Source organism: Astatotilapia calliptera, chromosome 5 (genome assembly GCF_964374335.1).
Source record: "Astatotilapia calliptera chromosome 5, fAstCal68.1, whole genome shotgun sequence".
In the NCBI taxonomy this organism is placed as follows: Eukaryota; Metazoa; Chordata; class Actinopteri; order Cichliformes; family Cichlidae; genus Astatotilapia; species Astatotilapia calliptera.
In genome coordinates this window covers 33438215-33453740 of record NC_137426.1, presented here as the reverse complement: position 1 = coordinate 33453740, position 15526 = coordinate 33438215, and the positions used below count along the sequence as shown (strand labels likewise).

Genomic DNA, 15526 nt, shown 5'->3' with positions numbered 1-15526 from the left:
AGGATCATAAATGTGATGTCTGCTTCCAGTTAGGTGAACGTAAACACAAACTGAATTTGCTCATTTACTTGTGAAGACAGCCTCCGGTATCGCGTCCATCAGTGATGCGACTAATTGCTCTCGCGGTAGTCTGGCAAGCTCATGAAATCAAACAGGTTTGTCACTGTAATCACATAACGTGACACATCTGTGTTTTGAGACGACTCTGAGCAGCCACACTTTTTCCCTGCATGAATTTCTTTGGGTTAGCTCTCGTCACATTGGAACAGCAGTTTGATTTTACTTAATTCTAGATGGAGTTCAGCAACAGCACCCACACTGATTTCTGCAGCTGCAGCACCCCCCTCCTCCCCCTCCTCTTCCTGATCCTCGTCCTTGTTTAACACTGCTGAAACATTCAAGTCTGTCAGAGTGATCAGTCTCTTAACTCTAGGCTTAAGCGCACGGTTTAATTACACGTAAGGCGGAGAGCAAAGTACAGTATCTGCTTGTGTGTCTGTTTTATTCCCCATCTCTGTGGGATGCAGTGTAGATTTTGTAGAAACAAATGGCTGAAAATAACTCTGCCGGGGCGGTCTACAGCCTCTATTCTCGACTTTCACATCGCAGCTCTGTTTCCATTTGGCCAACCCTTCCTATCCCCTCGTCGTGGGCCGAGGATGTCAAAAGGATCAGCTGGATGCTCTGGTGTCTTCTCATGTGCAACATATTGCTTTTACTCGGCTCTGAAAGGAATTAGGTCAGCACATGAAACATTCATAAAAGATACATTATGTGTAAATGGCTGACAGCTTAACTCGAATCGCTTCCCCCAGCATGTCTGGCCCAGTCGCAGGGTACATCTCTGTCTCCGTTACACATATAGCAAACGGTAAGCTCACGTTAAGACACGAGATGCATAAACTATTACTACAAACATGCAGTAAAGCCAGGGTTCCTCCATTGCAGTGCAGATCAGAGGCAGAGAGATCACAGTAAGGCACAAAAGTGAAGCTCTGTTTGGTGTGAAAACATTAAGCTTACTGTGGGCAGCATGCAGAGCAATAAATACAAGCCACAAGCCATTCATCTCTCTGGGCACGGCTTCACCGCCACTCTGTTTTTAATTTTGCAGATACTGTCGAGGACTCAAACGCACCAGAGAAGCATGTTAAAGTCCCAGTGTACGGGAGACATCCTTGTTTTTGTAGAGATTTTGTTTTGTAGCTGGGGGGAGGGGAGACAGTAGCGTGTGTGTGCGTGCAGCGGGGAGGGGATGGTACATCCATACCAGTCGTGTTTGTGCTGCCGTTCAATCAAGTGTGTACTCGGAGACAAAGAGACAAAGACTATCAGCCTATTTATATTCATCTTTTCTATGAGAGGGGAAAAACCTGCCCTGAAAAAGAATTAGCACATCATCACATGTTATTGCTTTGATGTTAATTACATCCTTATGCCAGACAGCTCCCGCTTCATTCACCGAGATGGTCAAATTGCTCGGGAAGTTTCTCGGGTTTCAGTTTCAAAGTCAGAAGCCTTACCAGTCCACTGTGTCAGTTTGCTAAAGCTTTTTAACCTTAACCACTCTGATTAGGAAATTATGTTTCTGCCCTGAAGTTTAAAAACAGCAAATTGTGAGGACAAAACATAGAATTATCACCAGCTCTGCAGTCCTTCCTTTCCATTCGTTATCAAATAGGCCCTAAGTACTTTGTACGTGGTGATAGTACGGAGAGCATAATTCACATTTCTGAGAATTTAAGCTGATTACCTTTTACTGTTTAAGTCCACATTGCATATTTTGTAAAACACTATGCTCCAAAAACTGCACAAGAAATCCAAGTCCAGGCACTTTAGATAGGTTTGAAAAAGTAATCAGAGGATTTTATTTTGAAGACATTAACAATATACATTGATGTATTTTTTTCTAAACCTTCCCAAGTGCCTGAACTGATATTTTAAGCATAATATTTCGATTTCTCTATTGTTTTGCAATCATTTCAAACCATGAAATGATTGTGGTGTTTGAGGGGCTCCAGTAGCACTTCTTTTATTTACTCATATTGCTTATTTTATGTTTGTAATGCCTAATTTTGATATTTTGTAACTAATATAAACAAAAAAAACTCAGTGTTTTGATTTTTGAATGCGATGCAGCGTATCAGCAATACATACAGCACATTACGGGAAGAACTGGTCCACTCACTTAACAGCACAGGGCCAGGTCTGGGGATAAAATTGAGGAGACAGCTGCTGGCTACCTTGAACCTTAAGCCTGAGCCCAAACAAAAGCTAAACATGTGAGCTATAAACAAAAATATATATAATGGTAAATAGTTATAGAGCCCAAAACTGCTCCTTGTACAGACTCTAAACGTGTTTATTTGTGCTCTTAAATTGTGTCTGTGAAGACTGACTCAAGTCGCCACACAAGGAACTGCAGATTTTGGAACTTCTCCCATTGGCTTAAATTTTCAGGCCGCAAGGTTGTTGCTCAAAACCAGAACCAGAGACCTTTTCGTATTTCTTATTTGTTTCCGTTGACAAACCCAAGTGCTTACATCACCCATTATGCAACGTACACATTTTATAGCCCCTAACAGTTTAACCCCGCTGTGTTATGCTAAAATGACTTGAAGTACTCGGGAATACTATACACCTCTTTTTAAAATTTGAACTTGTAGCCTTCAGACCCAACTGACTCTTCTAAAGCGCTTTATAAAGTGCTTTTCAAATATGCACGGGTACTCACCACTAGAGCAGGGCGATATGACCAAAAATATTTATCACGATATACATTTGAAAATTTGCGATAACGATATAACTGACGATATAATTGACACTAGACAAAATACTTTACAACTCCACAACTTTATTAGTGCAAAAAAACCATCAATGTATTTTCACTTAAACAAGCAGCTGTTTTTTATGTGCATTAAAGTTATATAAAAATGTAACAGTGCAAATTCCTTGCTGACAGTTTAACCAAAAAGCATTTCCAGTGGAAACTGGCTGACATATCCTCAGCATAACCATGTATAATATCCACAAAACTTAAAAAGAGGTTATACACACACAATACGGTAATATTATGTTGAAACACAGTACGTATCACTCCGCGAGGCGCCTGCCTACGATAGCCGTAATGCTCCGACAATCCATCAAGCGGTGCGGGTTTGTAGCTTAGCAAAGTCGTACTAAAACATTTGACAGATTTTCGAGCGCCGTGTACCACATAAAATCGTTTCAAGGTCAGTAAACAACCAGAATTCATACATAAGGCACACGGGATTATAAGGGGCACTCTCGATTTTCAGAAAAATCAAAGGATTGATTTTAAGTGTGCCGTATTTTCCAAACAACACGGTAATAACGACGGCCCGCTAGCATGCGCTACCAAAAATAGTGCTTTGTTGTGTATATGACGGACGAAAGCTAAACCAGTTCCACACCACTGAAGTTGCAGCATTTTTACAAACCAATTCTGGTTCACCCGTTTCATTCAACGATCCGCTTTAGCCCTTCTCATTCTCTGTCATGCTTTTTCCGCCATGTGCGTATGAAAACAAAGCTACCGTGCATGCGCATTTTACCCATATTCTATCGCGATATTTCATTTTCTTATCGTTGCCCAACATTATACCGATATTACCATGAACGGTATGATATGGCCCAGCCCTACTCACCAAGACCTTGATGTTTATTTATTCATATATATACACACATATACACATATATATATATATATATATATATACACACACATATACACATACATATCTATATATATATAGATATATATTTATTAGGGGTGCAACAATACTCGTATCGATATTGAACCGTTCGATACAGTGCTTTCGGTTCGGTACGCATACGTATCGAACAATACAAAATTTTTCATTTATTTTATCAACTTTTCTTCTGACGATGCTGTCTGTGTTGAGCACTCAGTGGATCTGCATTCGACTACTCCGCCTAGGCTGCACTGTCGAGCGCAGATCCACTGAGCGCAGCGCAAGCTAGCGAGACAGAAGCTAAGCTCGTTGCAACATGGCAAACTGGACCTCCCCCACCCTCATTCAGATCTGGCCTTTGGAACTATTTTGGTCTTCATGTGACGTATGACCCTGAAGGTAAGCGCGTCATGGACTAAAGTAAAACAGTATGTCGGATGTGCCACGCAATGCTCAATTACATGGGTGGGAACTAGTGTGTTAGCGCAGTTAGCTCGTTAACGTGTTGACGCTGTCCAGCCCCACGCACGGGGCGATCCGCGGTAACTTGTTAACGGAGATTTGCCGCGTTATGGCGTTTACGTCATTTTAACGAGATTAACGCTGACAGCACTAGTGGGAACAAAATGAATATGACTGCACATTTACGCTGACATCATTCTAGTGCAAAGACAAGTGGAAGCAGACAAAAACAACAAGCATGCATGCTACAAACTTTACCCGAGTCATTTAGACAGTGTTAGCACATGATTCTCCTTATGGGGACCTGATATGTTTAATGTGCTGCTGAGAATATAGCCCAGAAGAAGCGGATAGTATAGCTTTTATTTTAGAAAGAGCCATTTCTCTGTAATAAACTCTTTTCCAAAGATGAGTGATTTCTCGATCAGATAGATTTATTTTTTTATTATTTTGTTGTTTCAGCAACATTACATTTAAAAACTGTACTTTTGAGTTAAAATATATATTTATAATTTTAATAAATGACAAATTAAAAAGGCATGAACATTTTCTTTGTATCGAAAAAATATCGAGCCGTGACACCAAAGTATCGAACCAAACCGAACCGCCAAATTGATCACTTCCTTTATATTATTTTGGACTGGTGACTTCAGTTTTTTTAATGACCTAGCTACAGCATTCTGCATAACAGTGTTTTGTCCTCTCATGGCATTGGCCAACAGTGACGTCATGTTTTTCCCTGCTTGCTGCGTTGCTCCCCAGGGCCCTGTAGTCAGTGGAACCCAGCGATGTCTCTGCATAGTGCACAAGGGTATGAGAGATGAGTTGGCACAAAAAAAACAGGGAGGGGAAAAAAGCGAAGTGCTTTTGAATTAGCCACTGTACTACTGAGCCTTGGCCAACCAATAAAAAAGAATCAATGCTGCACCAAAGACTCAAGGGTAACATTCACTCTGAACAACCCATTACTGTCTCAGCAAAGCCACATTTCATTTATAGTCCTACATTACAGTCACATCACTTCTGGAATGCTCCGCATTAATCATGGCCAAGCTGTCCATGTTAAATCCTTCATCACTGCTTTCAAGATGTTCCTCTTTTGAAACAGACATGAGATCACAAAAAAAGAGCTTGAGAGGAATTGCATCAGCTCTGAAAATAGAGGGGTGTGAAGATGAGCAAAGTTTCATTTCCCGTGTGCAGTTGTAACCACCTCTAATTGAATTTCAAAAGATTTCGAAACTTATTCTAATATTGCCTTCACTGCGCTCATCCCTGCGGTCTTTGACATGAAGTGAATATTGAGTTGAAGTGCCCCTCACTTCAATACTAGTTCAGACTCCTCTTAAAACATGGAGAGTAATGCTGATTAATCCTAGGAAGGAGTCTGCCCGCTCTCACCGTATGCAGCATGACCTTGAACAAACCATGTGCTGTCCCTCTTTTTTGAGAGAGACCTGGTGACTGCAGTGCTGGACTTGCCGTGACAGTGACTGCTCACTGCACTTATGCAACATTAAGCCATCTGCCGAGTAGAGCCCTCTTGTGGCTGTGTTTCACCTTTCAACTGCTCTTGAACCCACTTAGAAGCATATTCAGGGCTCTGCCACTATGTAAGTTATTAACAAGTCTTTCAAAATGTCTCAAATCTAATATCTACTCCAGCTGTAGATGTCACATTTTAGTGGTGGAAATGCATTTCTAAGCACATGTTAGGGAACCCCTTGGTTAATTATATAGTGAGTTTAGATTTTAAAAGAAGCAAATAAAACCCTGGAAGTATTTTTGCCTGTTAGCATGAAAATGAACCAAAGGAACTTTCTTCTGATAAAACGATGCAACAAATGATGACAGGACAGGACTGCCTTAAGGAGTCAGTAGCATCCGTGTAGTCTGTCCTAAAGTAGAACCTTTCAGGCTGAAAAATTAAGGTAACACTTAAAGCCTTTTTCCACTAGTACCTACTTGACACAGCTCGACTTGCCTCAACTGGATTTCACATGTTTTCCATTACAATTGAGTACCACCTAATGTGCGTGGGGTTGTTATAGCGTGATGGTATACCTGCTGCTGTGCATAAGGCTTTTTGTCAGAATTGGGGAATGCAGTGTGTTTTTTGTGTAGGGTGGAATGTCCACTCCGGGTCAGGGATAAGTTCCTGCACCAAGTGGAAGAGTTTAAGAATCTCGGGGTCTTGTTCACGAGTGACGGGAGAAGGGAGCGAGAGATCGACAGACGGATTGGTGCTCCGGCTGCAGTGATGTGGATGCTGTACCGGTCTGTTGCGGTGAAGAGACAGCTGAGTGTAAAAGTGAAGCTCTCAGTTTACCGGTCGATCTACGTCCCTACCCTCACCTATGGTCACGAGCTGTGGTAGTGACCAAAAGAACGAGATCGCGGATACAAGCGGCGGAAATGGGCTTCCTCTGAAGCTCTCTCTGGGTGAAAAGGGTGAGAAGTTCGGCCATCTGGGAGGGGCTCAGAGTAGAGCTGCTGCTCCTTCACATCGAAAGGAGCTAGTTGAGGTGGTTTGGGCATCTGACAAGGATGCTTCCCTGGTGTTCTGAGCATGTCCCACCAGAAGGGAGACCCAGGACACACAGGAGAGATTATATCTCTCAGCTGGCCTGGGAACGCATCGGTGTTCCCCCGGACAAGCTGGAGGAGGAGGCTGGGGTCTAGGCTTCTCTGCTAGGGCTGCTGTCCCGGGTACCCGACCCCGGATAAGCGGAAGAAAATGAATGGATGGATGGATTTCCCTCTTTACTGGGTTTAAAAAAATGGCGGTTTAGATTTTTGTGAATGAGACACTCATGGAGTGATGCAACTGACTAGCCAATGCAGTCTGTTGATGTCACATTTTTGGATCGCCTCAGATCGCCTGAAACCCCAGCCAAATAGGCACTAAAAAGGTCTGGGTACCATGTACTACCACCTGTTGGAAAACCATAAACCTAATGTTGAGTTGAACTGAGAAGTTGAACTTCTCACAAAACAATCAAAATCAAGAAGCAGTCAAAATTCAGCACGGTAAAAAAATAATAGCAGATATTAGATGCTCTAAAAATGAGGTTTACGCCATGTAGACACAGGTCTACATGGCGTAAACCTGTATAGACATAGACTGGAAATACTGCTTTGCCAGCTAAGCCACCAGCTGTCTGTTTGCGTCCACTAATTCACTGAACTGGACCTTTCAATCATGTTTGTGGTGTTACCAGCATTTTATTTGCAACCTGTGGTTATTACTAATTAGATGGAAGGAAAGTACTGATTTCTGTTCAGCGCATCTTTCCAGCTAAGCTTACCGGCATTAGCTCTTAACTGAGCACGCCAACCTCTAAACCAAATGCAATCAGTACTAGTTTAAAGCAAAAGAAAAAAAGCCCAACATGGTGGTAGTCAATACATCAGCACTTTACAAACGTGTTATTAGGTGGTAGCTATGTCCATCTATTGATCTGCTAGCCTGTGCCACTTTTTCATATTCTTCCTTCCATATTTTGTGGTGAGTTGGAGATACAAATTTTGGTGACCACTAAGCCTAATATGCACTGAACATTGCACGTGAATTGTGATTTATAATAAATCCTTTTTTTAAAACAACTAGATGGTAACAATCACTGTGTGTGACAAAGTTTCATTCATATATTATATTAGAATCATATTAGTGAAATAACATAAGGTAAGATACTGAGAATCTAAGTATCCTTTAACTAGCTGATAGACCTAGGGTAAACAGTCTGCAGCTGCATGCTTCTCTGTATCTCATGTTAAAATCTAAGCCGCATACCCATGGGTAATTCACACAGACTGTGAGAGGGGAAATTTAAGTATGCAGTGAAGACAAGAAAACGTCTTCCAGGTTCACAACATGGATTTCAGAAACCCAAAAACTTTATGACAAGGCTCTTGCCAAATGCTGTTACAGCTGACATTTCCACAGACACACATGAGGACAATGGAAGTGACATTGCTTTATTGTTTTCTATTTCCAGCTATGCACACCTTTTATTCTGTCTCATCTCCAACTGCAGCTGCTGTGCAGTGACTCATGTGGAGACATTTAGCACTCGTTCCTCGCTGAGCTCAACATGCATGTAGGAGTGAGCTGCCAGGTGCCAGGCTTGCTATTCTGTCCTCTCAATCACAGCAGTGAATATGGAATGAGACAAACCGGCTTATGTAAAGGCTTCCTGATTAATAAAACATGAGGAATTCAAATAAAAAGAATCCTAATCTTCTCATCAGGCTGCCGCCATCGCCTCTGACTGAATGCGAGGACTAAACTGAGGCCCATCAGTAACCGAGGGTTGCGGCGGTGTGATGGTGGTGGGGTGCAGTGTACGAGAACAGCAGAGGAGTCCAGGGAGAAAGCCTTTGATGTCGGAGCAGCATGTCAGATTAGTACAACAGCAGTGACTCAAATAGGGAGATGAGGGGAGCAAGGGAAGAGGCTCCTGCAGGCTAAAGGCAACAGCAGGGAGGGACAGGGCAATGTTACAGTGTCAGCAAGCTTCACATCTTTAGTGCACAAGCAACAGTACATTTGGCATAAATGAATACTTCGTTTAACTTAAAGAATTTTCTGTCTTAATACAGTTAATAAGATACGTTCAATTCTAACATTTAATGATAATACTGTATCATATATATTATCATTATCAATGTTGACATTATGTGTGTGTACTTGCTTGCAGCTTGCTTCATAATATTACAAAAATAAACCCTGTTGAGCAAAAAGCTTCAGCTGTTAGACTGCAGGTAGTAAATCTGGTAAACTGTAAAACACTGCTGACAATTGATCACAGCATTGGAAAACTATATGAGAACACTCTGTATTATTTTATTTATTGTTTTTCAGCCTGCATTTTGAACAATGCTACCTGCTTTAAGCTAGGCAGCTAGCAAACCTTTTCTTATCTATACACATTGCAAGTTTTGTCTCACTAAACTATTTTAGTTTTGTATTTCAAGGTTCAAGGTTCTTTATTTGTCACATGCATAGTTATACAAGTATAACACACAGTGAAATGTGGCCTGACACGCTCCTCGACATGTGCAAAAATTGGGGGGGGGGGGTAGAGGAAGAACATTATATATATATATACATACATATAGTATATACACTGGGTGAATGTGCAGTTAATATGAATAGCCTATTGTATGTAAGTCTGCATTATTTTATTTTAATTTACTGACTACCTTTTGAAATATGCAACATTTCGTGAGCTAGTCGGTTAGCAAGATTAGTTAAAAGCAATATAAACTGTAAAATGAAAATGTAGAGCTAAAGGGAAATTGAGAATTGCTAAAACTTTTAATGCATCCCCAAATGCAGTCGCAAAAACCATCAAGCGCTACGATGAAACTGGCTCACATGAGGACCGCACCAGGAAAGCAAGACCAAGAGCCACCTCTGCTGCTGAGGATACATTCATCCGAGTCATCACGTGGCACGAATGAGAACCCACACACACAGTGTTGCACGTTGCTATGCGTTTTCTTGTGTATACGTTTAGGCACTTTCTGTCTGAGCAGCTTACCAGCTGCCACACCGCTCTCCCCTCCTGTCTGGCAACATCCTTTAAAGAGGAGTCATGATTCGATGATGGAGGTCAGGTGTGCAAGTCAGCCTCCCCCCTAACACCACACTGGGACCTCACTCCACATGTCCTCTGCAGCCGAGCCACAAACCACACCCCTCCACACACCAGCCTCAGGAACCGCATCTCAGATTAGAGCACAGATAAATGCCACACAGAGTTCCAGTAGCAGACACATCCCTACATCAACTGTTCAGAGGAGACTGTGAATCAGGCCTTTATAGTCAAATAGCTGCTAAGAAACCACTACTAAGAAAAAAACACAAGCAGAAGAGATTTGTTTGGGTCAAGAAACAAAGAGTGGACATTAGACCAGTGGAAATCTGTGCTTTGGTCTGATGAGTCCAAATTTGAGATCTTTGGTTCCACCTGCCGTGTCTTTGTGCAACGCAGAAAAGGTAAACGGATGGTCTCCACGTGCATGGATCCCACCGTGAAGCATGGTGGAGGAGGTGTGATGGTGTGGGGTGCTTTGCTGGTGACACTGTTGGGGATTTATTCAAAACTGAAGGCACACTGAACCAGCATGGCTACCACAGCATCCTGCATTTAGTTAGACCATCATTAATTTTTCAACAGGACAACGACCCCAAACACACCTCCAGGCTGTGTAAGGGCTATCTGACCAAGAAGGAGAGTGATGGAGTGCTGCACCAGATGGCCTGGCCTCCACAGTCACCTGACCTTAACCCAATATAGATGGTTTGGGATGAGATGGAGCGCAGAGTGAAGGCAAAAGGACCAACGAGTGCTCAGCATCTCTGGGAACTCCTTCAAGACTGTTGGAAAACCATTTCAGATGACGACCTCATGAAGTTCATCGAGAGAATGCCGAGAGTGTCCAAAGCAGGAATCAAAGCTAAGGGTGGCTGTTTTACTACATAATTCCATATGTGTTCATTCATAGTTTTGATGCCTTCAGTGAGAATCTACAATATGGAATAAAGAAAAAACATTAAATGAGAAGGTATGTCCAAATTTTTGACTCTTAGTGTAAATGCCAAAATGTGAATTTGAATCCACCTTTGGGCTACAATGTTTTTGGCGGCACATATTGTTCTGCACCATCTCTAGCAGAGACAATGATGTAACCTGTATGGGCTGATCAAGGCGGCTGCTTATCACCACTTAACGAAGTCCATAGGGAGAGATTTTAATACATGGCATGCTGTTCTGTTCTCAGCCTGCTGACTAGTTGGTAAAGCAAAGACCTGTCTGACAACCTTTAAACTTCAGGGTAACAAGTATTTGGGTTAAATCAGTCTTCAGTGCTTAACAGATGCTAAAAGCACTGAGTGAGGACTAAGCACAAATGGCAAGTGATTTTCCATTTCTGGTTACAACCTTGTAATTCAGAGGAAATGTTTACATTGTAAGAAGTCATTTGTATTAAGTCCGGTCGATTGTGCAGCTGATTCAGTTTGACATTGCCCAGCTGGGTGCTGTGATAATACCACCATCAGTGATCTGTCACTCCCCTTTCCCTCCCCTCTAATGGATAGGATTCTTCAAGTAGAAGGATCAAAGCCGCAGTAGGGGGCTCGGAAAGGGTTAGCACCGATCTGAGGGGATGGAGAAGTGGGGGAGGAACAGGACAGGCAGGTTTGCACTTGCTGCATTGCCTGAGCTCTGTCTGTCTAATGCTGCACTGGAAATGTCCAGCTTTTGGGGAGAAATCTGCCACAGTGCTTCAGAGATGAGATGAAATGAGATCTGAGCCTATTTGACATTTAGATAAAAATGGTAATAAGCGGCATATGACAGGACAACCCTGCCAGTGATGCCTTAGAGTTTCACATATACACCAACGCTGTTACGTAACTATAACAACCACAACAACGTGACAAGCAGTAGAAACCGAAGGCATGAACACAACGGTATTCGCCGCCAGCGAGAGAACTTGAACATCCTTTTCTGCAGCATTGCTGTGGCTCTCCTTCTCTAAAGACAGCCAGCTGAAGGAGTCCAATGTTCAAACAGACTGTAACATCACACACTGGTGAAAATGAAAGTGTGGCATGCATGCCACAAGATGAATGAATCCTGTCATGTGCATTATACTGCAACCCCCACACTTGTGATTCAGTAACTGAGCCTCTTATTTGTAGAGATACAGCAGCATCAATGTCTGCACTCATCACTTTGGCTGTGAAACCATGGACCGTATATAAAAGATGGGTGTATGTAGGCACGCATTGCTTTTGGAATTTGTATTTCCAAGTCCCAACATTGCCATTTTGAATGATGCCATGCAATATTTCTGGATTTTTGGAGCCACTGAGCAACAGCCTCTGGAATGAAGCCAATTCAGAACATACAAAGACAGCATTTCATCTAATGGCAACTTGATGCTGACTCCAAAAGCAAGTCAAACCCCAAGGACTCCCTCATTGAAATGCCCAACTTCACAGCATTAAAAGCCATGTTCATGGCCTGGTGCAGGAAAAAAATGGTTTAAACCTCTATGCATAATCACTGTGGAGTGGTGGAGGGGTTAGGGGCAAGGTACCACCATAAATATGGCCAAGAGTTCATTTCAGTAACCAGCTAGCTGCCCATGTTAGCAAACAATCAAAATGGCCACACCCTTAACTTTAAGCATTAACAGTATCGAGATGGATGACTCTTTTTTTTTTTAAAGAAAAATCACCCTCCACACAGCTGTTACAAAGGGGAAATATTCATAACGGCCAAAAGCTTTTAAGTGTGAGGCTGTAAACATGTAAAGTTGTACATTTTATCATCTGAGGATTGACTCATTCCAGAAGCCAGCCTCTAGTGGCCATTAGAGGAAGTGTAGTGTTTGGCACTTCCGTGTTGGCTTCAGTTTTCGGACCTTGAGGTTGCCGTTTACCTGAAACCAGTTGAATGTACTGCTGGCAAACAAACAGCATTGTGCTTCCAGCCTGCAAATAATCAACTCACTTTCACATGAGTCTGTCGCTCAGTACCTTTGAAAGCAGAACATTTTTATGACTCCTGCTTCACATCTACACAGCAACAGTGAACGCCTTCCCACAGACTCCCGGTGGAACTGCGAATCCCACCTCACGAATAAGCACAACTCACGGCCTAAGTGGCATTTCGCTTTGAATTGCTGGCTGCTGTACATCACCAGTGTGGAGCAGACAGACAAACACCATGTCGTCTCACAGTTGGAGAGCCAAGCGCTGCCTTCTGCCATTTAGATCACCATGGAAACAGCCAAATACACAACCAGCACTCTCGTCAGCTTCGGCTCAACACACTGCAGTCCATGTGTGATAGCAACTTGTGTGCCCCCATGCTGCAAGCACACACCTCGTTCACAAATGCAGAAATAAGAGAGCGAGAATAGTGAGGGGGAGGAGAGAGAGAACACCCAGTTCTACATCATGACATCGTGTTTATTCAAAGATGTCACAGCCTGATGATGTGAAGGAGATTTGGGCAATGAGGAGCTGATGTTACAAGTCTGGATGCCATTATTGGGATAAAATCAGTGCAATGCTTAAAAAGGGGGACTCTACATATGACCTGCATGACACTAGTGGGGGAAAAAACCCATCATAGCCTGATTCATTACGGTGTGGTTGATATTTTAAAGGCAGCCACACAGAAGGCCTACTTCTCACAGCCAGAGCGAGCACTGGGTAGTAAATGACGCACGTTTACAACACAAGCACACAAATGAAGTGGGACCACCACGGGTGCAGTCTGCGTGACTGGATGCGGGCGAGCCCGGACTCCGTGATGTCACGCCTACCCAGTCGACCGCGTGAAGCAGCAGTAAATGAGACAGCTGACACATGTCCAACAAGCAGTCGGATTACCGCCCCCCTCCTCTTACCTGCTCTGTGCGCTTCACCCAGGCGGACCTCGGTGATGCTGCTCGGGTCACTCTGAGATCTTCCCCGCTGCAACACACAGTCCTCCTCCAGCCCATCCGATGATGCCATGGTGAAAACAAGACGGCGACACGAGACTGAAAGGGGCGATCTCCGTCAGCCAAGGTCACCGGCATCAAGAGGTGGTGCGGATTAAATGTGGTCGGAGTGCTGCAGCTGCAGCTCCTGGTCCCCGAAAAGCAGCAGCGCTGGGGAAATCCATTACGCGCGCAGCATCATGGCGCCTTCAGGTGTTGCTCGCAAAATCAGCAACGTTAACAGGTAGTAAGTGAATTTGAGTGGTAAATAAAACTAGGAAAGCGCAATATTGATTCAAATTCATATAATAAAGAACTCCATTTAAATCTGTCCTCTGTTGCAGTCCCGGTTTGTGCAATTTGGTAAGAAAGGCTTGTGCCTTTTAGTGTTTTTTCTTTGCCCTTTAATGTCTTAAATATTAGGCCACATTTGAAAGCAATAGATCCTACAGCCTCTGAAGGTAGCATCAGAGTCATGGCCTGCTTGGTATTAGCTGAAAATGGGCAGCCTCTTAATGGAATCTTCGTCTGAATCCATGCTTTGGTTTCAGCCTTCTGTCCAGTTCATGCAAACCATGTCAATGTTGGTTAAATTCATAGTTTGTGCTGCTCGATCCCTCTGAAGTCTGCTGCGCTGTTCTCCCCTTAATACTTCAGATCAACGCTTGAATCACTTTAAGCACCAAATACATCTGAATATAAGGAGAGGCAGTGCATAGCAGTCAGAATTTGACATCAGTGCCAGAGACATCGTTTTCAGTTCACTGCCATGGCCAAAGTCATTAACACAGACGTAACACTATTACATGTGAGATACTTCAGCTTTGGGTTTGAAATGGCAGTTATCACTGGTGATTATGTATTAAAAAGGTTGGTCTTATGAGTATAACATGTTATCAACACATTTCCATCAACAAAGCAGAAAGTAAAAAAAACAAAAAACAAAAACATAACAACATGCAGGTATAATGTAAAGTACATTTGGGAAAATGTTTCTCCCAAATGACGCACTGAAAACTGTAGTTTATAGACTTGACTCAGTCATGGTTCCTGCAGTGAACAAATCTTTTTTTTTTTTTTCAACAAAAACAAAAACAGTCAACCTTAAACAATCAGTCACTTTAAAGTCAAAGTCAACAGCAACATAAAAAAAAAAAATCAGTTTCAACTCAAGATTGCAACAGTGCACAAAGTCTTCACATTTAGCAAGAACCTTTTTGTTTTTTACAAATCGTTTTTGAAAAGATTAAATATCAGGTTAACTGCACACACATAGAAAATTGTTCTTTTGGTACAGCTTTTGAAGAGTTGTGGATACATGTCGCTGACTCAACACAGATGATGCACATTTCCTGATAGTCATCTCTGCGTCTCTGGCCTGCTGCTCGATTTCTGTATATACGATATTTAATTAATGATGACAGTTTTATGGAATTTCTAAACTAAAATTTAACTAATAATTTAATTTTAATTTAAAACCACAAACAGACAACAAATTTTAATAAAAAGCTGATAGTTGGATTTATTGAGTTGATGAAAGGTACAAAGACACTGCACACTGTAAAATGTAAATAAAAACAATGCAATAATTTGCAAATCTTAAAAACTCATATTTTATTCACAATACAAAGTATGTCAAGTGTTTAAATAATTTTTGTTAAAGACTATTTGGAATTTGATGGCAGTCTCAAATCCCTCTAGAGAGGGTAACACTGTGTAGTCTCTCATTTATCTAATTTTCTTTAACAACAGTCTGTAAAGGTCTGGAAACTGTTTGCGAATGTATACTAAAACCTACTATCTTGTGACTGCTTACCAAATTTAGAAATGAAAACAGT

The 15526-nt window shown here is 42.2% G+C and overlaps 1 protein-coding gene across 1 annotated transcript in view; it reads right to left on the bottom strand.

The window, feature by feature from the left end:
* The window catches only part of phactr3b (phosphatase and actin regulator 3b), a 57846-nt gene extending 43970 nt beyond the window's left edge, over positions 1-13876 (bottom strand). Inside the window, exon 1 of the mRNA XM_026168971.2 lies at positions 13614-13876. Coding sequence (XP_026024756.1) covers positions 13614-13722 — 109 coding nt within the window. The 5' untranslated portion in view covers positions 13723-13876. The remainder of the gene's footprint in view (positions 1-13613) is intronic.
* Between the last annotated feature and the right edge of the window lie 1650 nt (positions 13877-15526).